The sequence below is a fragment of the Chelonia mydas genome, chromosome 1 (genome assembly GCF_015237465.2).
Source record: "Chelonia mydas isolate rCheMyd1 chromosome 1, rCheMyd1.pri.v2, whole genome shotgun sequence".
NCBI lineage: Eukaryota > Metazoa > Chordata > Testudines > Cheloniidae > Chelonia > Chelonia mydas.
In genome coordinates this window covers 195,844,564-195,872,552 of record NC_057849.1, presented here as the reverse complement: position 1 = coordinate 195,872,552, position 27,989 = coordinate 195,844,564, and the positions used below count along the sequence as shown (strand labels likewise).

Genomic DNA, 27,989 nt, shown 5'->3' with positions numbered 1-27,989 from the left:
GCTGCTCAGAGGAGCATTACCTTCCTGTGGCTGGTTTGAGAGGGGAATGTACTAGGCCAAATGCCTGCCTAGTGTTAGGGTCACAGAGGGTCTCATTCTGGATCCACCTCCTCCTAGCATAGAGGGTCTCAGCTGTGTCTGTTGCATTATTCCCTCCCACCTTGGACCTCCCAAAGGCCATTTCAGAGGGTGAGGGATCCATAGCTCTAGAAGGGAATTCTGGGGTGGGGCCGGAAAAGAGGGAGATGCATATAGTCCCCTCCAAAACCCTGCAGAAAAACTGGAAGCCAGATGATGTAGCATGAGGCTTAATTAACTCTTCAACGGGTCCCTACACTCTAGTCAAACCCTCTAAAGGGAAGCACTGGGGAACAGCAGCTGAGTGGATCCCTTGCAGCCTGACTTCAATGAAGTAATCCAGTGAAGGAGCTGTGGAGAGCAGCAGGGGCTATCAGCGGTGGCACAGGTTCGCCTCCTGTGGGATCTCTGATAGAATTGCTATTCTCTTTTGTGAAAAACTGATCTTTATTTTCCAGAAACATACAAACTTATTCTCTCATTTCTCCAACTTCTTCTTCTACTCCTCTGATGTACAGGACATTGTTACAGCTTATCAAAACTTCACCAAGGTGTCCTGACAATGCACCATCCATGTATTCTTCTGTGCTTACAAGCTGCATGTTCATGTAGCCATCGACAGACACCAGGTAGCCCTTGTACTCCATCCCCCACTTCAGCTTCACCATCACCGGCTTCCCTGTCAGCCCATTCAGGAAGGGCTTGGGGTTCAGGGGCAAGCTCATGGTAACGCGGCCTGGCACAAGGCAGCGGTAAAAACAAAAATTACTCACAGGGCCGCACGTGCACCCAAAGGATGTAAGACTCACAAAGTTCAAACTCCTACCTCCAGTCTGCTGACTTCTGTGTGAGGATATGATCCCAGCCAGCATCTAGATCCTCAACCCTTCCTCATTCCAGCAGGCCAGGCCTCTATGCCACCTACTACTCAGACCCTGTGTACAGGGTGCAGAGAGGTATTTATGGCTTTTTGACAGTGAGGACACATTTTTGTTTATTTCTCATATTACAGCTCATGCTTCAGTCACAATTTCAGTTTCTTTCACACTGATGAGGCTTAAGAGATCAAAGGGTTCTTAAAAACAGAGGGGATAAGTGCCTATTTTAATGGACCAGGGAGCTCATTCCATCTATTTGGGGCTTGAGTGAATTATTCCAAATTAAAGAATGGGGATCGCTCCCTCCTTGTTCCCATGTCCCATACACAAGAACAAGAGGATGCAATGATATCGAGGGGCAGTAGCATAAGAGCCACTGAAAAAGAATTTTTGCTGCACACAGAGGACAGACAGCCTGCAAAAATCACTGCCATAGGAAGATGTGGATGGTGACAAAATGTTTGGCTGGGTGCTATAAAGAGCTGGCTAATATTATGACACTAATAACTTTTGCAGCTATGCAAGTTAAGATATAATGATGGAGAGGGTGAGAAAAACCCATGGTTCTAGGTATAAGAAAATAACTTATTACAGGAGTCATCAAGATAGGTGCATTATGGAGGTTTATTCTGCTACTTCCCTTTCATGCCTCAGGTATTAGCCCTAGCTAGAAGCAGGATACTTGATTGCACGAATGAATGGTACGACCCAGACTGGTAAATCCTATTAAGTCATCCTATTGTATTGCAGCTCCCTCTTTGTGGAGCAAAGCATGGGTGAAAGAAAACAAAGCATAGGAGCTGCAGCAATGCAGGTGTGAGCTAGGAAGCAGAGCACAAGGGGAGATGGAAAAACAGGGAGTTCCTGCAATGCTGCAGGATGGATCTGAACCGAGAGCAGAGAATAGCAAATTATCTAGGAAATATGTGTATATTTTATAGAATAGCTCCAATCAGAGCTTAGAATGAATTGTTCTCTTTCCTCCTTTCTTCTCTCTCTAAAATATTATTTCATGTGATCATTATTTTATTCTCTGCATAATATGTTCTTGTTCTAGTAAGATAGTGAGGAGCTATTTTTACTGAATTTGAGGAATGCTGCCAGCTCTGATCTTGCCTGGGGGGAAAAAAGTACTGGAACTCACCCTCTGAAGTTCAGGTTGTGCCCTGCTGGAAAAGAATCAGGACACAATGGAAGATAAAAGATCCCTTTGCTGAATGTTCATCAGGGAAGCCTTGTGACTCAGGGCAGGTCTACACTAGAAGCTCAAACTGGCTGCTATGGTGCAACTGGTGAAGATGTTCTATGCTGACGGGAGACCAGTAGAGAGCTCTCCCATCAGCATATTAAAATCACCTCTACGAGAAGCAGTAGCTATCACACTGGCTCTTAGGTCGGTATAACTTACGTCACTTGGCCGTGGCTGAGTCACACCCCTGAGCCCTGGTCTACACTAGGACTTTTGGTCGAATTTAGCAGCGTTAAATCGATGTAAACCTGCACCCGTCCATACGATGAAGCCCTTTATTTCAACTTAAAGGGCTCTTAAAATCGATTTCCTTACTCCACCCCTGACAAGTGGATTAGCACTTAAATCGGCCTTGCCGGGTCGAATTTGGGGTACTGTGGACACAATTTGACAGTATTGGCCTCCGGGAGCTATCCCAGAGTGCTCCATTGTGACCGCTCTGGACAGCACTCTCAACTCAGATGCACTGGCCAGGTAGACAGGAAAAGAACTGCGAACTTTTGAACCTCATTTCCTGTTTGGCCAGCGTGGCAAGCTGCAGGTAACCATGCAGAGCTCATCAGCAGAGGTGACCATGATGGAGTCCCAGAATCGCAAAAGAGCTCCAGCATGGACCGAACAGGAGGTACGGGATCTGATGGCTGTATGGGGAGAAGAATCCGTGCTATCAGAACTCCTTTCCAGTTTTTGAAATGCCAAAACCTTTGTCAAAATCTCCCAGGGCATGAAGGACAGAGGCCATAACAGGGATCCGAAGCAGTGCCACGTGAAACTTAAGGAGCTGAGGCAAGCCTACCAGAAAACCAGAGAGGCGAACGGCCGCTCCGGGTCAGAGCCCCAAACATGCCGCTTCTATGATGAGCTGCATGCCATTTTAGGGGGTTCAGCCACCACTACCCCAGCCGTGTTGTTTGACTCCTTCAATGGAGATGGAGGCAACACGGAAGCAGGTTTTGGGGACGAAGAAGATGATGATGATGATGAGATTGTACATAGCTCACAGCAAGCAAGGGGAGAAACCGCTTTTCCCGACAGCCAGGAACTGTTTCTCACCCTGGACCTGGAGCCAGTACCCCCCGAACCCACCCAAGGCTGCCTCCTGGACCCGGCAGGGGGAGAAGGGACCTCCGGTGAGTGTACCTTTTAAAATACTATACATGGTGTAAAAGCAAGCATGTGGAAGGATTAATTTGCCCTGGCATTCGCTGCTCTCCTGGACCTACTCCCAAAGCCTTTGCAAAAGGTTTCTGGGGAGGGCAGCCTTATTGCGTCCTTCATGGTAGGACACTTTACCACTCCAGGCCAGTAACACGTACTCGGGAATCATTGAACAACAAAGCATTGCAGTGTATGTTTGCTGGCATTCAAACAACATCCATTCTTTATCTCTCTGTGTTATCCTCAGGAGAGTGAGATATCATTCATGGTCACCTGGTTGAAATAGGGTGCTTTTCTTCAGGGGACACTCAGAGGAGCCCGTTCCTGCTGGGCTGTTTGCCTGCGGCTGAACAGAAATGTTCCCCGCTGTTAGCCATGGGGAGGGGGGAGGGTTGACGGGGTAGCCACGCGGTGGGGGGAGGCAAATGCGACTTTGTAACGAAAGCACATGTGCTATGTATGTAATGTTAACAGCAAGGTTTACCCTGAAAGAGTGTAGCCACTGTTTTATAAAATGTGTCTTTTTAAATACCGCTGTCCCTTTTTTTTTCTCCACCAGCTGCATGTGTTTCAATGATCACAGGATCTTCTCCTTCCCAGAGGCTAGTGAAGATTAGAAAGAAAAAAAAAAACGCACTCGTGATTAAATGTTCTCTGAGCTCATGCTGTCCTCCCACACTGACAGAGCACAGACGAATGCGTGGAGGCAAATAATGTCAGAGTGCAGGAAAGCACAAAATGACCGGGAGGATAGGTGGCCGGCTGAAGAGAGTAAGTGGCGGGCTGAAGAGAGTGGGTGGCGGGCTGAAGAGAGGGCTGAAGCTCAAATGTGGCAGCAGCGTGATGAGAGGAGGCAGGATTCAATGCTGAGGCTGCTGCAGGATCAAACCAGTATGCTCCAGTGTATGGTTGAGCTGCAGCAAAGGCAGCTGGAGCACAGACTGCCACTACAGCCCCTGTGTAACCAACCGCCCTCCTCCCCAAGTTCCATAGCCTCCACACCCAGACGCCCAAGAACGCGGTGGGGGGGCCTCCGGCCAACCAGCCACTCCGCCACAGAGGATTGTCCAAAAAAAAGAAGGCTGGCATTCAATAAATTTTAAAGTTGTAAACTTTTAAAGTGCTGTGTGGCATTTTCCTTCCCTCCTCCACCACCCCTCCTGGGCTACCTTGGTAGTCATCCCCCTATTTGTGTGATGAATGAATAAAGAATGCATGAATGTAAAGCAACAATGACTTTATTGCCTCTGCAAGCGGTGATCGAAGGGAGGAGGGAAGGGTGGTTAGCTTGCAGGGAAGTAGAGTGAACCAAGGGGCGGGGGGTTTCATCAAGGAGAAACAAAGAGAACTTTCACACCGTAGCCTGGCCAGTCATGAAACTGGTTTTCAAAGCTTCTCTGATGCTTACCGCGCCCTCCTGTGCTCTTCTAACCGCCCTGGTGTCTGGCTGCGCGTAACCAGCAGCCAGGCGATTTGCCTCAACCTCCCACCCCGCCATAAACGTCTCCCCCTTACTCTCACAGATATTGTGGAGCACACAGCAAGCAGTAAGAACAGTGGGAATATTGGTTTTGCTGAAATCTAAGCGAGTCAGTAAACTGCGCCAACGCGCCTTTAAACGTCCAAATGCACATTCTACCACCATTCTGCACTTGCTCAGCTTGTAGTTGAACAGCTCCTGACTACTGTCCAGGCTGCCTGTGTACGGCTTCATGAGCCATGGCATTAAGGGGTAGGCTGGGTCCCCAAGGATAACTATAGGCATTTCAACATCCCCAACAGTTATTTTCTGGTCTGGGAATAAAGTCCCTTCCTGCAGCTTTTGAAACAGACCAGAGTTCCTGAAGATGCGAGCGTCATGTACCTTTCCCGGCCATCCCACGTTGATGTTGGTGAAACGTCCCTTGTGATCCACCAGAGCTTGCAGCACTATTGAAAAGTACCCCTTGATGTTTATGTACTCGCAGGCTTGGTGCTCCGGTGCCAAGATAGGGATATGGGTTCCGTCTATGGCCCCACCACAGTTAGGGAATCCCATTGCAGCAAAGCCATCCACTATGACCTGCACATTCCCAGGGTCACTACCCTTGATATCAGCAGATCTTTGATTGCGTGGGCTACTTGCATCACAGCAGCCCCCACAGTAGATTTGCCCACTCCATATTGATTCCCGACTGACCGGTAGCTGTCTGGCGTTGCAAGCTTCCACAGGGCTATCGCCACTCGCTTCTCAACTGTGAGGGCTGCTCTCATCTTGGTATTCATGCGCTTCAGGGCAGGGGAAAGCAAGTCACAAAGTTCCATGAAAGTGCCCTTATGCATGCGAAAGTTTCGGAGCCACTGGCAATCGTCCCAGACCTGCAACACTATGCGGTCCCACCAGTCTGTGCTTGTTTCCCGAGCCCAGAATCGGCGTTCCACAGCATGAACCTGCCTCATTAGCAGCATGATGCATGCATTGGCAGGGCCCCTGCTTTCAGAGAAATCTGTGTCCATGTCCTGATCACTCACGTGACTGCGCTGACGTCGCCTCCTCGCCCGGTATCGCTTTGCCAGGTTCTGGTGCTGCATGTACTGCTGGATAATGCGTGTGGTGTTTAATGTGCTCCTAATTGCCAAAGCGAGCTGAGCGGCCCTCCATGCTTGCCTTGGTATGGCGTCCGCACAGAAAAAAGGCGCGGAACGATTGTCTGCCGTTGCTCTGACGGAGGGAGGGGCGACTGACGACATGGCTTACAGGGAATTAAAATCAACAAAGGGGGTGGCTTTACATCAAGGAGTATTTCAGGCAGGACTTCACGGAGGGTTCCAATAAGAAATGGTGCACCTAAGTTATTGCTCTTATTGGAACAAGGAGGTTAGTCTGGCCTCTGATTGATACATGGCTAGATTTACCTCGCTGCACCTTCTCTGTGAGTGACTGCAGTGTGACCTGGAGGAATGAGTCCCCTAGACGGGGGAGGGGGGGAAGCAAATGAGCACAAAAGAAATCTGGTCTATTTCTTGTTTTGATCCACTCCATCTATCTTTTACATCTTTGGCTGGCAGCAGACGGTGCAGAAGGACTGCATGCCATCCACAATCTCAGGGCTGCCCCGCAGAAGACGATGCAATAGGACTGCTAGCAATTCATATCGCCTGCCTGCTCACCATAAGATGGTTCAATAGGACTGACTGCAGGACTAAAGAGAATGACCTGGTCAAGTCACTCCAAATTTAGTCCTTGCGCCCATGTCTGCCCAGGCGCTCCTGGCCAACGTGGCCAGGAGCACCTCGGACATGACGATGACGGCTACCAGTCCTATTGCACCATCTGCTGCCACAAGGCAATGGGTTGATGCTACTGTGTAGCAACGCAGTACCGCGTCTGCCAGCACCCAGGAGACATATGGTGACAGTGAGCTGAGCGGGCTCCATGCTTGCCGTTGTATGGCGTCTGCACAGGTAACTCTGGAAAAAAGGCACGAAACGATTGTCTGCCCTGGCTTTCACGGAGGGAGGGAGGGAACGGGGGCCTGACGATATGTACCCAGAACCACCCGCAACAATGTTTTAGCCCCATCAGGCATTGGGATCTCAACCCAGAATTCCAATGGGCAGCGGAGACTGCGGGAACTGTGGGATACCTACCCACAGTGCAACGCTCCGGAAGTCGACTCTAGCCTCGGTACTGCGGAAGCACTCCGCCGAGTTAATGCACTTAATGCACTTAGAGCATTTTCTTTGGGGACACACACACTCGAATATATAAAACCGATTTCTAAAAAACCGACTTCTATAAATTCGACCTAATTTCGTAGTGTAGACATACCCTGAGTGACAAATTATACGGATATAACCTATAGTGTTAACAAGCCCTATAGCCTTAAGGAAAGAGAGGGAGTGGGGGAACTCCTGAAGGTGACTCATAATGTGAGATGAGCAATGACTGTATATTTGGTATACAGTATTGTGTTTTCCTGGGGCATAAGCATAGGGATGCCAAATTAATTTAATTCTATTCCATTTTAAATTATATTTCATGGGCCAGGGGATAAATTTGGAAATTACTACATCCTAGGGGTGTGGTTTTTTGTATTTGTATGTTTTTCACAACATACAAGATCTTTAAACATAAAGCGGGGACAGCTACTGTCTAAAATTTACCTATGAATCACCAAAAAATCCTGAGCACAAACCGACTCCATAGTCAGGAGTTTTTTTAAACCCTCTGCAGACTTTGTGAATTTTAAGTGCTCAAATACACTTGTTTTCCTTTAGCTTTCCTTAAAATTCTCACAGAGCCTGAATGCTGTCTTCTCTCTTATGTTTTTGTCTGCTGCATGGCAATATGAATTAACATGACCTTATTTGTCTTCTTTTATACAACACCTATGTCTGGCCGGTTTCCTCACACCTTTGCCTGTGAAAACTGCCAGATCCATAAAATCTTAGCCTCTTCATTCTCTAGAGCACTTGCAATTTGCTGGTCACAATATCGCAGGGTGCATGTAAATCTGTACTTGCCACACAGTCTCCACTGCAGACTCTTGGCAACCTCACTGTGTCTGTCCATATATTCTCTCCCAACCAGGCTCATGCAGGTGATCAGCACATGCTGCACCATCTCTTCCTTTTTGGAACAATTCTGCAGTTCAGGAAGTAGTTCTCTTGGTCAATTTTGTTTCAAAAATTAAGTTTGACTAATTTTCTTCACTCATAATGAGGCTCTCTGTCTCTCTTTCGAGGTCTCCTTCTACAAGCCATGAGTTTATTAATCTTTCATCACTGATTGGTTATTAGTTATTTAATTTAATAATATTTAATAATAATAATGTATAATACGTTAGCACCTAAGAGCCCCAGTCATGGACCAGAACCCCATTGTGCTAGGTGCTGTACAAACACAGAACAAAAAGACAGTCCCAGCCCCAAGGAGCTTAAAATCTAGGTAAAAGAAAAGAGACAGCAGATGGATATACACAGGTATGAGCATACAAGGAAACAATGAGAGAATGTTGGTCAGCGTGACAGGCAGTGGTCTCTACACACTGGGGTAGCGGCGGCAGGGCTCTAGCAGCACTTTAAAGGGCCCAGGGCTCTGGCTGTTGCGGGGAGCCCTGGGCCCTTTAAAGGCCCTGCCTCTTCTGGATGAGGCCATGCCTCTTCCGGTTGAGGCTACGCCCAATGCTCAGGACTCCGGAGTACCGGTAAATCCTTTAAATTACTTTCACCCCTGGGAATACCATTTTGAACAGCGCTCTGCTCTGGCCCTGCTGGCACGACCTTGCACTGATGGTACATATGAGGTCACACTGGCAGGGGCATGGAGGCATGCTCTTGAAAATGGCATCCCCCACGCAGCATGACCTTGCATGCACCATGCATACAAGGTAGGGTTGCCAATTTTGGTTGGATGTATTCTTGGAGGTTTCATCACATGACATATTCTTTAATTAAAGATTAATCTTTAATTCCTGGAGACTCCAGGACAATCCTGAAGGATTACTATTACAAGGTCATGCTGGCGGGGGGAGGGGAGCATCATGTAGGCAGAGGTGGGCTCATGCTGTTACCAAAAGTGCTGAAATGTCTGGTATTCTGGGAACATGTGAACAGCTACTCTATGGTAGGCACAAGATGTACTGCAACTTATGTTAGAGGCCAGTGACCTTGCTGGGTGTGTGATATAGTACAGGCTGGTGTACACAGGATATGTTACAGGCTGCTGCTGGTAATGTGCATGGGATACGTCATGGGGTAATGGGTCAGATGGAAGGTACGCAACATTGCCAGCTCTTGTGATTTTATTGTAAATATGTGACTCTTCTCAAAGCCCCAGCCTTGAAGTCATTTGACTATGTGAGAAGTTCAGCTTGTGCTATTTAAAAATAGCAAGTTTCTAGCACTTATGGCTATGGAGGGGGAAAAAACGGAAAATATGACCTTCTTGAGGCTCAAACCACAGAGGACAAATCAAAACAACAACAGTATTTATTATGTTTAGGATCACAGGACTTTTAAGTTAGGCTCAAGTTTTCTCAGGGCCTGACTCCTGAATGTTAACTACTTATGCTAAACAATCTGTTCAGCTTGTATTCAGCTGTGACACTCTGAGGACCTTTCCCAGACCTGAAGAAGAGCTCTGTGTGTGTGGCTCAAACACTTGTGCCTCTCACCAACACAAATGGGGCCCATCACAGCTATTACTTCACACACCTTGCCTCTGCAGCTGGCAATAAGGAGTAGTACACCATGTCTGTAGAGCCAGGCGCTGGGTAGCCAATGGCGGGATGCGAGCCCAGTGACAGGCCCCTGCTGCCCTTTGGAGAGCCCAGCCACGTGCCGATCCCGTCCCCACATGCAGCAAACCCTGGGTCCCCTTCCCTTTCCTCCTCCCCCCACACCATACATTCCGCGTCCCAGCATTCTGCCCGCTGTCATTGGCTGATCCCCGGGGGGCGGGGACGCCTTGTCCAATGGGAGCGAGGTCTCTCTTCTCCTGGCTGGCTGGCCAGTGGGGATAGGTTTGAGCGGCGGCGCCGAGCTAGAGGTGCCTTTGGCAGCACGTGCGGGCGGATGGCGGCTCCGCTGCGCGTGAGTCCCTTGGGGGCCCCGCGCTGAGTCGCGAGCCGGCCCCAGCGGATGGAAGCGCGGGCCGGGCTCCGGGCGCCGCCTGCTTCCGGGCGGGCTCCCCGGGCCCGCTGCTGGGTGCTGCCCACCGCGCTGCTCTGCCTCTACGGCTTCTTCGCCAACCTGCGGCCCTCGGAGCCCTTCCTCACCCGCTACCTGCTGGGGCCGGACAAGAACCTCACCGAGACCCAGGTACCGGCCCGCCGGCGGCGCGGGGTGCTGGGGGGAGCGGCGGTGGTGTGCGACACTCTTCGCCCCATCTAGGGGTGTCCCGTCCCCCCCCCCAACTCCGGATTAACGCAGAACTCCCGGAATTGTATCTGCATCCCCCTTCCCTCTCTCCCCCGCAGAGCACCCCCTCCGGGGGGAGAGAGGGGAGCTGTGCACAGCAGCCCCACCCCACGGCGACTGTCTGATGGCAGGCAGAATCGTCTGGGATTGTAGGGAGATAAAATGGCATCGTCCCGGTGGAGTTTGCCCACTGCACCCCTTGCTGAAATGTGACTCCTTGTTAAGCTGTTTTTTTTTTGTGTGTGTGTGTTTGTTTTTTGAGCTAGGCTTCTGGGAGGCAGTGGTGCCTACCTATTAGCTTGGGGCAGCATGAGTCAGGACTTCAGCTCTGCCACTGAATCTATGAACTTGGAAAAATCGCTTAAATTTATGCTCCCTCTTTCCTTTCTGTAAATTGGGGTAATAGGTTTTGTAAGGTGCTTGAGATCATCCTGTTAAGAGCACTGTATACACTCGAAAAGGAGGACTTGTGGCACCTCAGAGACTAACCAATTTATTTGAGCATAAGCTTTCGTGAGCTACAGCTCACTTCATCGGATGTAGCTCACGAAAGCTTATGCTCAGATAAATTGGTTAGTCTCTAAGGTGCCACAAGTCCTCCTTTTCTTTTTGCAAATACATTACAAAGTAACTTACCCACTTTTGTAAAGTACTGTGTGATCTACACCCTGGAAAGCCTTATGCAAGTACTTAAGCATCTATATAGTAGTCTGGTGTGCTGGTAAACAGCTGTTGCATTTCACTAGTGGATGAAAATTATTGTATTTGTAAAGCACTCTGTGAATTCTGGGGATGGAATGACATGTATACATTTAAGATTTTTATTTTAAGTATCCAAACTCAAGTCTACTGTTACCTCTAGCTCCCTGTACAGCACTAACTAGAGGTAGAAGGGAGGGATCTTGCATTTTGTTCAGTATTTTGTTGGCATTGCTGGGAAACGGTTTTACTAGCTGTTTCTTAAATGTCTGTGTTTAGGAATCCTTTTTTCTTTGAACTTTTTCAAATACACAAAGTTTACTTTCCCAGGTGATTGGTTAATGGCTTGCTTTTCTTCATACAGGTTTTCAATGAAATTTATCCAGTCTGGACCTACTCATATTTGGTGTTGCTGTTTCCTGTATTCCTTGCAACAGACTATCTCAGGTACAAACCTGTAATCCTTCTCCAGGGACTGAGCCTTATAGTGACATGGTTCATGCTGCTCTACGCCCAAGGATTGCTAGCTATTCAGTTTCTCGAGTTCTTCTATGGATTGGTGACTGCTACGGAGATTGCCTATTATTCTTACATCTATAGCATTGTGGACTTGAACTTGTACCAGAAAGTCACCAGCTACTGTCGAAGTGCCACCCTGGTGGGTTACACTGTGGGTTCCATCTGTGGACAGGTTCTGGTATCGGTTGCCAATTGGTCCCTGTTCAGCTTGAACGTCATCTCCCTGACCTCTGTGTCTGTGGCTTTTGCCACAGCCTGGTTTCTGCCAATGCCACAGAAAAGTCTTTTCTTTCACCTCGTCTTGAGAAGCCAGGTCAGTAGGGAGATGAAAGTTCTAGATTGTAAAAATGGAGCTGTCATCCAAGATGATGCTGCCTTAAAAAGGGTCCCTGGGTGGGAAGACATTGAATTGAAAGTTCCCTTAAATGTAGAAGAGCATTCTGCAGAGCCACAGGTAAGCCATGCTGTTGTCTTCCATTTCCTTGGAACATGTCACTGTCATGGCCACCTTGTGTATGTAGTGAACTGTGTGTCTCAATTACCTGACAGCAGAAGGTATCCCTCTCCACCCCCTCAACTACGTGTGGCACAGAAAAGTGCTTTTCTGTCTTCCTTTTGATCACACAGTATTGTAGTGCAGTGGTTTTCAAACTTTTTTTTCTGGGGACCCAAATGAAGGAAATTGATGCCTGTGACCCAGTGGAGCTGGGGATGATGGGTGTGGGAGGGGCAGAGGGTTGGGGTGCAGGGGTGAGGCCAGGAATGAGGGGTTCAGGATGTGGGAGGGGGCTCTGGGCTGGGGCAGGGGGTTGGAGTGTGGGAGGCACCACGGAGTGTGCCGCACCCTAGAAGCAGACATCAGCAGGTCTGACTCCTAGGCGGAGGCACACAAGCAGCTCTTGCCCGCAGGCACTGCCCCCAGAGCTCCCATTGGCTGGCTCCTGGCCAATGGGAGTGTGGAGCTAGTGCTTGGGGTGGGGGCAGCACGCAGAGCCCCATGGCCCCCCCGCCTAGAAGCTGGACCCGCTTCTGGGGTGCAGCACGGTGTCGGAGCAGGTAGGCACTAGCTGGGCAGCATCACCAACGGGACTTTTAATGTCCCAGTTGGCAGTGCTGACCGGAGCTGCTAGGGTCCCTGGGTGCTGAGCAAGGTGACCCAGTGCCTTACATGCTGTGACCCAGTACTGGGTTGCGACCCGAACTTTGAAAAACACATGTTGTGCATTATTCCTGCAGGTACCTGGTCACTTTATTTAAAATTCTCTAGTGCTTTATATTATGAAAGAGGAAATTCATAAATTCCCATTCAGTTATTTAAGAAATGAAACACTTTTTGGGGGAGGTAGTGAGAACCTTATGGGTGCCCAAAGTGCAGTTAATACACCCCATGGCATCACAATATGCAGCTTGCCTCTGCTACCTCAATAACCGGGTGAGAAAAAAACTGAGGAACTACAGAGTTTTATTGCAGGTGAACTTGCTAATCATTTAATCTGGCCAGGAAGATACTGAATCAGTGCAAGAATTTAGGGTTGTGTGCACTAAGTTCTGACGCAAGCCTGTGGGAGTATTTTAAATTTGTCCAGTTGCCCAGTTCTATAATTAACTTATTACCACTTGGCATATGTGGTTGCTGTTAACTGGACTGCAACAAACTTAGTCCTATTTTTTGATCCTGGAAGTATCTTAGAGTACCTTTTGTACTAACTCAGCTGAAATTCTTTATAATGAGTGACAGTAAATGACAGCAGACACTTGTGTGTATACACTGTGGTGCAGGTATAAGATCAGTAAGTGACAAAGGACTTATGGATTAAAAAAGTCCTTCGGGGGGACTTGAAATGAGATGGAGAGTCAGCTTGATGAAAAGATGTTAGGAGCTACAGAGGAGAAAGCTCTTGCATTGTTGTTGGTGATATTTGTATCACATTCCGAGGGACAATCCAGACCAGTGAGGGGATTCAATCTTGGGTCGCTCACAATCAGCCTGCCAGCATGCAGATCACACCCTGAGTGAAGTGAGCTGTAGCTCACGAAAGCTTATGCTCAAATAAATTGGTTAGTCTCTAAGGTGCCACAAGTACTCCTTTTCTTTCTATATAGTCACTACCCTGGTTCAGCACTTCTGACCCCAGGAGCCTGTCTGCAACACTGCAGTCACACTCTTGCTTCCAGCAGCCTTCATTGTTACTTGCAGGTTGACCCCAACACACTCCCAGTCCCAAATTTCCCCCCAAAATATGTTCTTCACTGCCCAGCCCTCTCCTGGACACTCCAGATATTATAGGTCCGTTGCCCATGTAAGGGGTCAATGTACAACAGTTTGCTGCTTGGGGTTACCAAACAATTCAGTTTAAACACAATCCTAGATTAGTTGTACTTAAACGTTCTATTCTTTAATTTAAAAGTGATTTTGAGTACAAATATTAGGCATTGAAGTCAGAAATGGTTACAAGAGACATAAAGATAAAATGCTTTTTGGGAACGAAAACTTAACTAGCTAGACTTGGCTCAAGGTAAAATCCTTATTGCCTGTTGCCAGCAACAGGGCTAACCAAATTCTCAGGTCAGAACCCCTCCCAAAAGTCCAAGTTCCTTTGTTGTCTTAGGTAAAAAAGAGAGATCCCTGAGTGTGTATTTGCCTCTCACTTTTATAGTCCAGTCCCCCTTTGAAGTAGATTCTTCTGAGGATTAACCCTCAAAGTAAAGTTTATTCAAACAGTGAGTATGGCTATGTGGAGTCTGGGGATGAAGGTGCCCCCATCCTCTTTCTTCTCCCTTGTGTATGCTGAAATGCAGATTTGCACTGTCTCTGTGTATATGTAAATGGAGGTAAACACATTCCGTTTAGAACAGACCTGTTTAACCACTGCTTTCTAGTTGGGGCTGCATGTTTGAACATGTGCTACCAACATCATACGGGGAATTCGTAACTTTACCATGATATTACTGATCAGTGAGTTTTTAGTTTTCAAGTGATACCTCAAAAGGCATATTTTGTACAAAAATTATTACACTAGTGTGTAGGGTGTGAATACAAGGGTCTGTTTGGTCAAAACTTTTATCAGGAGGAGGCTGATGCTGAATTTGAGGGGAGTATGGAGAGACCAGGCCCATAAGATGGGTTAGCATAAGTCCATGGAGAGTTTTAATAAAAATAAATCAATCTCTAGCTGGATCCTGAAGTGAACGGAGAGTCAGTGAAGTTAAGGTTGGGGCAAAATTCAAAGTACTACAAGCACGTACGAGAATTTGGACTGTATCACTCTTGCATATGCTGGAAAGCTGAGACATGAGAAGTGCCTGCAATAGGGAGTTGCAAGGTAAGATAAAATCCTGCATGAGAATTTCAGCAGAGCTAGAGCCAATATGACTATATAATGTGTCAGTCTCCCCAATCAGGCTTCTCTTCAAATATTATCCCGAGCAATGAGTGGAAGGAGGGCAACAATGTTGGGCTTCATTTTAGCCAGAAGGGTTTATCCTTTCATAGGCTACTGCTGAGAATTAAACCTATTAACATTCCAGGGAATTAATCTTACCCAATCTAACAGTTTTGCAAGGCCCCTTTACTTAGAGAACTAAAGGAACCGCTGAGCATAGATGAAGGGAAGTCTTTCTTTTATTTTGCTGCTTTCATTGGGATGGGTTGGGGGAGTTCCATGATCACTCAGGTATATGTAATGGATTGTTGAACAAGTGATCTTAATCAAAAACCTTCCTCCTCTCTGACCTTCAGCCTGAGGATTTGTTCAGTCACTCCCACCCGTATCTGGACTATTTGTCCACAGTGGCATCAGCAGTCTTTGTCAGTTTCACTGACCATTTCATCTAGTAATAGCTGTAAACACCTTCAGAATTCTTCTACTTGGGAGGAAAGGATATGTTGAGGCAGTCGATCGTGAGCTACATGAGGCAAGGATCCTGTCTTCCATTGCAGCATACTCCATAGGCCGAAAGCACTTAGTTTAAAAACAAAACAAAAAAACCTGATCTCTTTTTCAGTAAACCCCTAAATCATAAATGAAACAGAATGACATGTTTTTATTACTATGTCCTATAATACAAGACCAAGGAGGCCTTGATGGAGAATCTAAAATAAAGGGAATGCTTTCTGAGATCAACTACAGCCATCTATGGAGTTAAATTACACCAGGCTTAAATACTGAGGCTCCATTATTATTATTATTATTATTATTTTTTAAAACCAACATAGAGCTGAATCACATTGCTCTATAATAGTTTTGCATGTTAAGATAATGACTGTTGAACCTCACGCGCCTAACCTGATGGGAAGAATTTTCTCTCTCCACGTGCAGCATTGCACAATTAAAAAAATGTTTAGGGGATCCTGCGTTCTGAAGCATCCAATATCTACCACTATGGACCTGAAGAATTAGTGGCTGCTTCCTACACAGCAAATCTATTCCCTAGCTTTCCAAACCTAAATCCATGCTCTACCTGAAATCCTCTGCTCAGATCAAGAATAGAAACAGCATTCACTGTTTTGTGCTGATGTGTCCTCAAACTGGTTGTATTTTGTTATCAGAAAATTGCATTTGTTTGTACCCACCCAGAGAACAAGGATCTAGGCAAGTGAACTCACTGCAACTGGCAGAGCACCAACAAATGATTCCACAGGGAGTGTCTGATAGCTACTAGAGCTGAGAAGAAACTAGAGCAGTGGTCTCCAACCTTTATAAGCACAAGATCATTTTTTGAATTTAAGTGCAACCCAGGATCTACCTCAAAGAAAATGTAGAAATAACAGTAATCACACACTCCCAAACACGCTTGTCCTGCTCCTTCTCTGAAGTCCCGCCCCACTCGCTCCACCCCCCACCTCTGTTGCTCACTCTCCCCCACCTTCCCTCACTTTCACCAGGCTGGGACAGGGGGTTGAGAGGGCGTGCGGGCTCTGGGCTGGGGCCGACGGGTTTAGAATGTGGGAGGGGCTCCAGGCTGAGGTTGGGGTGCAGAAGCGGGTTCAGGGTGCAGGCTCTCGGAGGGAGTTTGGGTGCAGGAGGGCTCTTGGCTGTGGCAGGAGATTGGGGTGCAGGAGGGGATGTGGGGTGCTGGCTCTGGGAGGGGGCTCAGGGCTCTGGCAGCAGGTTGGGGTGCAAGGTGCAGGCTCTGGGAGGGGGCTGGGGCAGAGGTTTGGGGTGCAGACTCTGGGATGGGGTGCAGAGGGGGCTCAAGGCTGGGGCCGGGGGTTGGGGTGCAGGCTCCGGCTGGGTGCCGCTTACCTCAGGCAGCTCCCGGGCGGTGGCACAGTGGGACTAAGGCAGGCTCCCCGCCTGCCCTGACCCCGTGCCGCTCCTGGAAGCGGCTGGCATGTCCGGCAGCAGCTCCTGGTGCGGGGGAGGGGGGCAGGTGGCTCCACACACTACCCCTGTCCACAGGCACTGCCCCCGCAGGTCCCACTGGCTGCGGTTCCATGTTCCGCCCCCGAGAGTGTCTGTGCAGGAGAAGAGGAAGTCCCTTCCCTCCCCAGCCCGGCTGGGGCTCTGCTAGCAGCACAGAGGAAATCAGACCCATCTCTGGGAACCTCTCCCAGCTCTGAAGGCAGCATAGCCACGGAGCTTTCTGCAGCTTCGGGAGGTGCCCAGTGATGGGTCTGATCTCCCTTTGAGAGCAGCCATGCAAGGGAAGAGGAAGTGCCGTTCCTGCTCAGCCCTGCTGGGGCTAGCAGCTGGACCCTGATGCACAGTCGGAGCCCTGCCCCTCCTTCTCCCGTACAATAGGTAGATTTCACAGTGGAGATCTGATTTAATGGTTTGTGACACGTTTTTCACAGCCTTGAATTTAGTAGGGCCCTAGCTATGAATGAACTATGGGCAAGTCACTTTATTTCTGTGTGGCTCAGTTCTCCACCACTTAACCTAACCATAATGTCCACTTGTAAATGCTCTGTGATCCTTGGATGACAGGTGTTATTTACTGTCCTATTATTGCATGAATGAAACCAAGCATGCCAGTTGCCACTCACGTTGTAGTATTGGAGGATCAGGAGAGTGGCTGGAAGGGCTGGTAGTCTGTAAGTCTCTTAGAGACTAACAAATTTATTTGAGCATAAGCTTTCGTGAGCTACAGCTCACTTCATCGGATGCATTCAGTGGAAAATACAGTGGGGAGTTTTATATACATAGAGAACATGAAACAATGTGTGTTACCATACACACTGTAACCAGAGTGATCACTTAAGGTGAGCTATTACCAGCAGGAGAGTGGGGGGCAGGGGGGGATGGGACCCTTTTGTAGTGATAATCAAGGTGGGCCATTTCCAGCAGTTGATAAGAACGTCTGAGGAACGGAGGGGGGGTGGGGGGGGCGAGGGAATAAACATGGGGAAATAGTTTTGCTTTGTGTAATGACCCATCCACTCCCAGTCTCTATTCAAGCCTAAATTAATTGTATCCAGTTTGCAAATTAATTCCAATTCAGCTGTGTATAAATCTGAATACACTGAATGCATCCGATGAAGTGAGCTGTAGCTCACAAAAGCTTATGCTCAAATAAATTTGTTAGTCTCTGAGGTGCCACAAGTACCCCTTTCCTTTTTGCAAATATAGACTAACATGGCTGCTACTCTGAAACCTGTAATTCTCTTTTCTTCAGTGGCTCTGATTCATGTGAATCTGAGAACCCTGGCCTGGTCATTCCTGAAAGATGAGAGAAGCTGGTCATTACTGAGCAGCTACTCTCTCCTAATACAGTGAACATTAAGGTGGCATCGGTGAGGTATTTTTTGCATCAGGAAAGCTAACATCCCCCTCCTACACCTAGTCTCATTCACATTCAGCATACCATGATTCAGGGACGAGGGTTGTCCACAGTAGAATTTGGTTATCTTTTAAAAAAAAAAACAAAACAAACAAAAAAAAAAACCCCACCTCAAATTACATATAAATTACATGAAAATAACATTATTTATTTAGGTTGCAGAGTCCAGCACTCAAAAGTAGGGAAATGCCAGTTTTATGATTGCCTGGGCAACCTTAATTTGGCCCTCTTGTGGGGATGCATTATGATAATGTCTAATTGCATGATCATATAAAGGTTCTCCTCCCCCTCCCCCCCACAGGACCCCTGCTTCATTCAGTGTACAGAATGGTTGTATAAGAGGGTAAAATTAAGATTGCACAGACTGCCAGAAAAATGGCATTTCCTAACTTTCAGGGGCTTGACTTCTAAACCTTAACATTCTCAACATTTTTTTTTTTTTTAATAAATGTAACTTGATATGAAGCCTCCAGTTGCTAATAGGAATCACAGTACAACTGGGTTTTGAGGACTGATTTGAAGGACGGGACAGGAGCTTCACAAACTAGTTCAGGAAGGGCATTCCATGCATAAGGGGCTGCTGGTGTCCATTGCAGGGGGTTTGGGGAGGAGAAATCCTAATGGTGCTGATATGACCCTTAATGGTTTTGGGAAGAACCCTGCAATGTCTTGGTACAAGATGAATTACTCTGTACAACTCCTGCATTCTGTTAATTTCATTTGGCATGAGGGGTTACTAGATCTGCTACTGAACCAAGTAGTCTGAAATCTAGGATCTCTATTACAAAGCAAGCTAGTACTAATTTTCTCTGGTGCTGTTCACATAAAGCAGTAGGGAATATAATTCCATGTTAGATACTAAAGTAACCAGCCTCTCTGATGGATAATTAACTTCTGCTCTTTCCACCCAAGGTAAACACTTACAAAAATCTCTCCCTGGAACTTCTCTATCCAACCTTATTCCAGGTGAGCTGCATGAGAAGAGACTGTAAATTTCTTTTTCTTCACGCAGTCCAGCAATTGTGGTTGCAAGAAACTTCTGCTCTGGAGCTCCTGTGTTTGTTGAAACAACCTTCTTCTATCTTTGCTCCATAGACTCTCCATCACTGTTCAGATCTCCTCCAGACAACATATCTCTGATTGTCTGAGCCTTTTGACCTATGTAATTATATTGCATCTCTTGATAAATGGGGTATGAAGCTATGTAATAGGACCAGTAATTTGAATAATTGTAATCTCTGAAAACTGGTTTTGTGGGAAACTTCCAAATACCTGCTTGGGAAAACTTTCGTGGTTGCTCTCAAACTCTTACTACTTGGTCTCTGGCTCAAATCCAGGTCAGATTGGCAATGACTGGAAGCTGTTATTTGATGGCTCTGTGGCCTGTGTGAAATAAGTTAGTGGCCTCTGTCCAGTTCCTAGCGAATAGGGTAGGGAGCAGAAAATCAGTCTCTCCTCCACCACAACTAGCAGTAAATTGGCCCTTAGAGCACAGAGGCCAAGGTTTACATAGACCATGGAGAATGCACGGGTGAAAAAATAGTTCAGGGTTAGGGTGGGAAAACGTGTCGCTGGTGTGGATACTTTGTTGCCTACTCTGTGACAGACTGAGTTGTGGTGTATCCAGGGCTATTGCTCTGCAACTTCCTGCCAGTGGTAAGTGCATTTGTGGAGTAAGGTGAATCATTCGGAAATGGGATGATTTTTTTTTTTTTTTAAATCTGTGCAGGAGCAGAAAGTGGATATCTCAAAGGTGCTCAGAGAGCTATGGCGGGACTTCCTGCAGTGCTATTCCTCCCAGCCTATGCTCTGCTGGTCTGTGTGGTGGGCATTCTCAACTTGTGGCTACTTCCAGGTAATAAACTACACGCAAGGCTTGTGGGAAATGGTGCTGCCTTCTCAGAGCTTCAAGATCTATAATGGTGGCGTGGAGGCAGTTTCTACGTTACTAGGTAAGCTACCTACTAAACTCCAGTTTCAATGGGTGCATGTCACAAGGCATCTAAACACTATACCAAACCACAGAACTAGCATGTTATGTCCTTCAAACTCAGTATTGCCAAAACAGGTCTGATGTTGCAGTGCTTCCTAGCATGTACAGGTGAGAGAATGACACTGAATCAAATTTTCATTGGGTGAGTTTCATGTGTAATGTCTAAGGGTGACTCAGCTGCACTGCGCTGATTTTGTAATCCAAGAGGTAGGTATTGAAATGTGGAAATACCTGGTCTTTCTACCTGTGATGTGCAGTGTTACAGGACCCTCCCAAAGCAGTTGCAGCTCTGGAATGCTTAACAAAACTCTCCAGATGTATGACAGACTCCCTGTGTCTAGTTAGGTGTTAACATGACTGCCAGTTTAAATGCAGTTGAGGATCTATGACTTTATTGCTCAAACAGACTGAGCTACCACCGTTTTTAGCTGGAAGTATTGGAAGAAACCTGTGAGCCTCAAAGTAGTCTGCCCTGTAATCTCAGTTGCCAAAGGCCTTGCTTGACTGAAAGGGTCAGGTAAGGCATAAGTGAAAAACTTTTGTGTAATAGAAGTCTACTGGACATTCTTTGTCACAGCTGTGGGGATACTTTTAATACTGCTCTAACGTGTTCACTCAGAGGAGCACTAAATGATACTGCATTAGGCTCCATAGCTGTGTATCACCCTCCTAGCCTAGTTGGGGAAACTGAGGCAATTAATATTAATGACCTTGTATTCCTTTCCTTCCCCAGAGGTGCTGAGCACTTGCCTGAGGTTCAGTGGGAACAGGTTGCTCAGCACCTCTGAGGACTAGAATCATAGAATATCAGGGTTGGAAGGGACCTCAGGAGGTCATCTAGTCCAACCCCCTGCTCAAATAGGACCAATCCCCAATTTTTGCCCCAGGTCCCAAAATGGCCCCCTCGAGGATTGAACTCTCAACCCTGGGTTTAGCAGAGCAATGCTCAAACCACTGAGCTATCCCTCCCCCCTAGATCATAAGAGGCTTGGCCCCGTACAGATCATCACTTTCTAGGCACAGAACCCAGCAGGTTAATTCCCACCTCTCTGCCTTTGACCATTTGACCACCTGCCTCCATAGTGCTCGGCCAAGTTTAAATAACAGAACAAACCTGACTGCTAGAGTACAGTACCTCCTGATGATGGGATCAGAATAGCTCACTCAGGTCTGAGCCGGAAGACTGTATGAGAATGAGTGAATCAGCTACAGTCTGGGGCACCAGGGTTGCTTTCTTGCAGAGCTAGGGTGGGATTTTCTAAAGCACTTGGTACTGGCTTGACTTTTATTCCCATTGAAGTCTAGTAGGAGTTTACCACAGACTTCAGGTAGAGATGAGTTAGTCCAATGATGAGTACTGTTGAGAATCCTACTCTCTTGATTTTAATATGGGTTTTGACACAGTTCCACATGACATTTTCATAAGCAAACTAGGGAAAATGTGGTCTAGATGAAATTGTTGTAGGGTGGGTGTACAGCTGGTTGAAAGACCATACTCAAAGTAGTTATCAATGGTTCACTGCCAAACTGAGAGGATATCCCATGGGGGCCAGTCCTGTGTTTTGGTACTAGTCAATATTTTCATTAATGACTTGGAGAGCGTGCTTATAAAATTTGCAGATGGCACCAAACAGAGAGATTGCTAGCACTCCGGGGGACAGGATTAGAATTCAAAATGACCTTGACAAATTGGGGAACTGGTCTGAAATCAACAAGATGAAATTTAGTAAAGACAGATACTTCACTTAGGAAGGAAAAATCTCAAATGCACAAGTACAAAATTAAAGATTACTGACCAAGTGGTCGTACTGCTGAAAAGATCCTGGAGGTGATAGTGGATCACAAATGGAATATGAGTCAATTATGTGATGCAATTGTGAAAAAAATCCTTAATATTATGTGGTGTATTAACAGCAGTGTTGAATGTAAGATATGGAAGGTAATTGTCCGGCTCTACTCGACACTGGTGAGGCCTCGGCTGAAATACTGCATTTGGTTCTAGGCACCATACTTCAGGAAAGATGTGGACAAACTAGAAAGAGTCAAGAGAAGAGCAACAAAAAATGATAGAAGGTCTAGAAAACCTGATCTATGAGGAAAGGTTAAACAAACTAGGCACATTTAGTCTTGAGAAGCTGAGGGGGAGCCTGATAAGACTTCAAATATATTAGGAGCTGTTATAAAGAGGACAACGATCAGTTGTTCTCCATGTCCACTGAAGATAGGACAAGAAGTAATAGGCCTAATCTGTAGCCAGGGAGATTTAGGTTAGATATTAGGAAAAACTTTCTAACTCTAAGGGTAGTTAAGCTCTGGAATAGGCTTCCAAGGGAGGTTGTGGAATCCCCATCATTGGAAGTTTTTAGGAACTGGTTAGACAAACACCTGTTGGAGATGCGTCAGGCAGGGGGTTAGGCTTGATGGCCTCTCCAGGTTCTTTACAGCCCTACAATTTCTGATTTTTTATTTTATTTTTTTTTAATATGTGCACGGTAGTGGAGCTCCCCTCATGCACATCTCATATATTTAGACATTGGTTTCTCTTAATCTAAAACACAGAAGGCTTAAGCTGAATGTCTGAGCAACTATTAAGTTGTATTTTGTTTTCCTTTCTACTTATAGGAGCTGTTGCTGTATTTGCTGTGGGTTACATAAAAGTATCCTGGGCTACCTGGGGTGAGGTGGCATTGGCCCTCTTCTCCCTCCTCATTGCTGCTGCTGTATATGTTATGGACACTGTTCGTAACATCTGGGTGTGTTACGTCTCATATGTAATCTTCAGAATTGTCTATATGCTGCTCATCACGATAGCAACGTAGGTATTTTTTTTTTAATTAAAACAACTTGACAAGACTATAGCTGTCTGTCTCAAAACTGGCTTAATGCTTTGCATGTAGGCCGTGCCTTTTGTGCAAGGATCTTGAAGTTCTTTACACTTGAGCTTTGACAAATTGCCTGCAGTTCAGTGGCAGACCTTGGGAATAGAACAGAGGTTTTGTGATACTAAAGTCGTTGTTTATAAATACTGGGTAGTGCTGCCTGTCAGTGAAATGTCTTTCCATAAACATTGTTTGAGTGAAGCCACAGGGAGGGGAAGAGGGGCAAGTAGTAATACATGGTCAAAGTTTAAACATACAAGAAGGAAAATGAGAGGAGATAATATTATGTCACCTGTGGAGTGGAATGCAGAAACTTTTTAATCAAATGCTACAGCACAGGTTAGCTAGGAAGCGAAGGAAAGATTTAAGAATTTTATTAAGATGATAAAATAAAAAGAAAACAGTACGGAGTTTAAGCGTAGAAATTTCTGGTTATCAGGGAATAATGTACATGTTATCAAGGGGTGTGAAGTTCTATTCCCAAGGGATGTGAAGTTCGGTTTAGGATCAGATGGTGTAAGGACTACATAATCTGCAATATCCCCAACTGGGGGTAATAGGTTAGCGGGTCAAAGTACAGACATTGAGATATGAGGGTATGTTGTTCATATAATGGCTATGTTCAGGTGTGGAGTACAATGAGTGGATATGAGGATGGATTTACCCTCATTTGGTGAGATTTAATGTTCAGTGAGTTTATGGTTCCGGTTCATATGGTCCAATGGAAAAAGTCTCTTGGTCCCACTGTAAACTGCAGAGGGAGTTTTCCTCAGTAGGACAAATTGGAATCTAGCCAAGACAACCAATAACAAGTCTCCTCTTTAAAGGAGGAGGGTGTGAGTCAGCGCAAAGGTGCCCCCTTCTGGCCTAGCAGGGCATGGGCCCAGCTCAGTGGGGCTGTCATCTTTCTGGTGCCCAGGAATCTGAATACCCTTTTTGTTCTCAGGTACCACAGGGGGTTGGTCCTTTCATCCCTGGGCAGCTCTTTAGACGTTTGCTGACAGGAGCTCTTTTCTCCAGCCTGCTTACTCCTCTGATAGCCCCTGCTTCCCAGCCCTTGTATCCCCCACAGCTGCTGTGAGACTGCCAGTCAGCAGTGGTTGGCAGTGCCTGTATTAACCCTTAAGTTGCTGGGCCAGCATGGAGTACATACACCCCAGGCTAATGGGTCTTTTGCATCTGTTCTGAAAGATGGCCCCTTCCAATGGCACAGTGCCATGCAGGTACCAGGAGAGAGTATTTCAGTACTGACTCAGATAAAGAGTGCAACTTACTGAATTTCTGAAACTCTTTTCTGCAGCAGTTGGGGTTTCCCTGTGACAGTTTCCCCAGTGTTAGCCCACTGTGACCCTGCTTAGCTTGTGAAATGTGATAAGATCACAGTGCCAGATGATGGAAATATATAGCCAGTTTAAGAATTAACTTTTCAACCTACATAGCTTGCTTATCTAAATATTGTTTTACCCTGAAAGATTCCTTCTTCCCTTTTCCTCCTGTATTCACATTTCTCCCTTTGTCTTTCTGCTTAGGTTCCAGATTGCTACCAATCTAAACATGGAGCGGTATGCTCTGGTGTTTGGTATCAATACTTTCATTGCCTTGGCTCTGCAGACTTTGCTCACCTTGATTGTTGTTGACTCCAGTGGTCTTGGGCTAAACATATTCACACAGGTAAGATCGCTGCTTTTTCTTTACTAACTGGGGAAGAAGGAAGGGATGTAAATCAGGATGTGGAGCTTCTCTCCTGCCTCTGTCATCTGTTTGTGATTCTGGTCCAGGTTGTTGCTGTTCAGAGGGTGTAAGAAAAAGAAAGTGTGTCAGTTCTGTTGCTGTCCATGTTACAAAACCACAACCACACTTAGCACCAGTTGACTACCTTGTTAATTTTCTCTGAGTAGTCAAGGATGGAGGCTGAGCTCCCATCTCACCCCACTGGGACAGGGTTTGAGGCACAGGTGTATGGGAGAACTGGGCTGCCACTGTTCGTTAGATATGTTCCTGTAGCCCTGTGCAAGTGAAACTCCTGGTTAGTTCGGTGAGAGGTTTCCTGTGCACGCGCTGTGGCATTGGTCCCTTTTAGGTAAGCAGCCTTAGAGACTAAACTCCATTTGTCTGGAGTCTTTCCCCAGTTCTGATGAAAGTAGTGATAACTCCAGATACTGAACTAGGTGCAGCACGCTTCATTCACCAATCCTAATTTAAAAAAAAAAAAAAAAAGAATATTTTTCTTTTCATATAGGATGGAGAGGAGTGGGTTTGCTAGCCTTTAACTTACCAGTTTTCTCTCCCACTCTGCAGTTCATGATCTACGCTAGTTACTTTGCAGCCATATCGCTGGTGTTCTTGGTGAGTGGCATACACAGTGTTATGAAGAATTACAGAAGACAGGAAGAGATGCCAAGCAGATCTACTGCAAGCACTCCTTAGTGCAGCGAATGAGGACCTATTCAGCTGTGATGTGTGAAGATGAAGTATTTATTAGTGTCTTTGCCACTTGTTTTCCAAGGCAGCCATCTGAAGTGTAATTTATACTATGTTAGTAGCACACGTCAGAGGGAAAATTATTTAATTAGATCTTACATAAGTAAGAATGGCCATTCCTTCTCAAATGCCTTTTTTTATTGTTCAATTCCATGTGTATGGAGGTGCACTGGGGTATCACAAGTTTGCTCAAGAGGTGAAAGGCTAGTGAAACCTGGAGCTCTCAAGATCATCAGTGCAAATAAGGCTTTGGGTGTATAAATGCTCCCTCCATCCACCTGTCAGTGTTTGAGCACGAAAAGCCTTCTGCAGGTCAGTTGTGAGGTTCACAAGCAGAGCTGTGTGTGGGGATCCAGGGCTGGAATAGCAGGGGCCATGCTATAAGTCAGAATTGAGGTGCATTGGCGGAGCTGTGTTACCCATGCTGTTAGACGCACACGTCTGAGTACTGAATATATTTTAAATTTGAGGTTTGTATGTCTGCACATTTCTTCCTATCACTTGTACTATTTCTACCTGGTCTACCATCCCGTCTGTCAGAGTATCAGACATAGCTTTCCTTGGTTCTCTCCCTTGAAAGCTAAAATGTGTTCTGGATTAGCCTTCTGACACCAGTGAGTTGGCTGTTGGCAAATACATCTTGTTTTGGGAAAGTCCATGCTGCTGCTTGCTTCAAAAGGACTGTAATGCTGGAGAGAACCAAATAAGCTATCTATTTGTCCAGAATACTGGTCTGTGGGATCATGGATGTCATTTAGGACTCTTGACTCCTGTGATGCAAAGGCCACTGACCCTGAATGCTCCAGTGTAGGTTCGTGTAGTAGGCTACACTAGTACTGGGAATGAAGTTGACTGACTGCGTTACTGCAGTTTTTTTCATCTAAATACTCATTTCTTTGGCATTTTTTTTCTTTTTTTTTTTTTTTTTAAACACTTGGTGACATCCTATTTTGATTAGATCTGTCCACTCGTAAACCCTTCCCCCTTTCTAACTGAACAGGAAAACTCAATGCATCCTAAAACCTGCCTTTGTTTTGCAGTCTGGACAACTTGGGACTCGCCTGAGTAATTTGGAAAAGGAAGCACACAGCAGTGCAATTTTTTGTATCTAAATTGGCTCTTTGGGGAGGGCCAGTTGCTATGCTGTGTGCTTCTTATCAAGTTGCGTCTACCATGTTTACTCACTACTTTTTTTTTTTATAAACACAACTGAGGTTTCACAGGTATCCTTGGGTGGAAGAATTTTTTTTTCTGCCGAGAACTGAGAATTGGTCCATAGGGGGGTGTTGGGAGGAGAGAGAGTTCCATGAGAGAATGCTTTTCTTACAAAGTGAGCCACAGAATCGAGTGTGTATGCTCATTATTCTCCTACTGTCCAGGACCTGATCCAACTCAAACCTGAGATGGCTTACGGAGCCCAACAAGTATAGTTGGACCTGAGCCAAAATCCCAGGATCTGCACTTCCCCAAACTTCCTGATTTTGAAATCTGGTTTCTTAATGTTTCCTGGGACCATTTTTGCTGACCTCTATTTGTATGTAACTTAGCTGCCTTATCCTGAAAAAGAAACTCGAAAGGAACATTTAAAAGTTGTTTTTTTGTTTTTGTTTTTGTTTTTTAAGGAAACTTCTCGAGCAGTGTTAAAGGGTAGGTTTTAGGCAAGGAGAAATTGTGATTAAACATAATTTGATAACTGTTCTTGGAAAACAGATGGCCATTTCACATGCAGCCCCTTGTGATATAATCTCAGCCTGGTTGCAGATGATACAGGAGCATGGAGATGAATAACCAAAAAAGAAGCTGAACCTAGCTGTGGCTCCCGGGCTGGGAGGTGGGAGAGGAGACGTGGTCAGGGATAAGGGGGCCGAAGCTGGGGATGGGGATGGAGCAATGCTGGGAGTGGAGGGGCTGGGTGGTGCTCCCTCCCCACCCCTGTGGGGGCTGGCCTGGGTCCCATAGCGCCTTCCTCCCGAGCGTTTGCCCCACAGTTTCAGGACCTCTGTTCTAGAGTGATGTTACTAATGGATTGTGGCAAGATCAAAAGTTACCGCCATGTCTGTTTTAAATATATGGTCACTTTATGCTATATTTATTTAGGCCAATGAATGTAAGTATCTTAAGCCTGGAAGTCCGTTTCAGGTTCTTATGATTATCACTGTGGTATCTGAATGCTGCAGTGATGGAGTAGTATAAGAATCTAGATGGAGGAGACTATTTTGTTGTGGAGGGAGTAATGTTTGTAGAAGCAAAGGTACATACATATGAAATATTGCAAACGACATCATGCATAAGATCTTTTTATTTGGTTTTTGTTCTGATATTACAGCAAGTTTTATCAAATAAAGTATTTTACAACATATTTCCTAAAA

At 46.2% G+C, this 27,989-nt stretch overlaps 2 protein-coding genes across 4 annotated transcripts; one reads left to right on the top strand and one right to left on the bottom strand.

Moving 5' to 3' along the window:
* Window positions 1-506: 506 nt before the first annotated feature.
* Window positions 507-26,059, bottom strand: LOC102944521 (small nuclear ribonucleoprotein F). Its single transcript, XM_027824121.3, has 3 exons — window positions 26,054-26,059; window positions 21,437-21,443; window positions 507-846 (listed from the first exon to the last, which is right to left on the bottom strand). The coding sequence occupies exon 3, from the start codon at window positions 801-803 to the stop codon at window positions 549-551; it is 255 nt and encodes an 84-aa protein (XP_027679922.1). The 5' UTR covers window positions 804-846; window positions 21,437-21,443; window positions 26,054-26,059; the 3' UTR covers window positions 507-548.
* SLC19A2 (solute carrier family 19 member 2) lies at window positions 9,830-27,989 on the top strand. 3 transcript variants are annotated; one of them, XM_037908722.2, is made up of 6 exons: window positions 9,830-10,167; window positions 11,330-11,938; window positions 19,997-20,219; window positions 22,883-23,075; window positions 24,669-24,810; window positions 25,438-27,989. In XM_037908722.2, exons 1-6 carry the CDS (start codon window positions 9,988-9,990, stop codon window positions 25,564-25,566), a joined length of 1,476 nt encoding a protein of 491 aa, XP_037764650.1. In that variant the 5' UTR covers window positions 9,830-9,987; the 3' UTR covers window positions 25,567-27,989. The 3 variants fall into 3 exon arrangements, with proteins under 3 accessions (XP_037764650.1, XP_037764660.1, XP_043394556.1); XM_037908732.2 differs by having other exon boundaries at window positions 9,836-10,167; window positions 11,330-11,797; XM_043538621.1 differs by having other exon boundaries at window positions 9,860-10,167; window positions 19,988-20,219.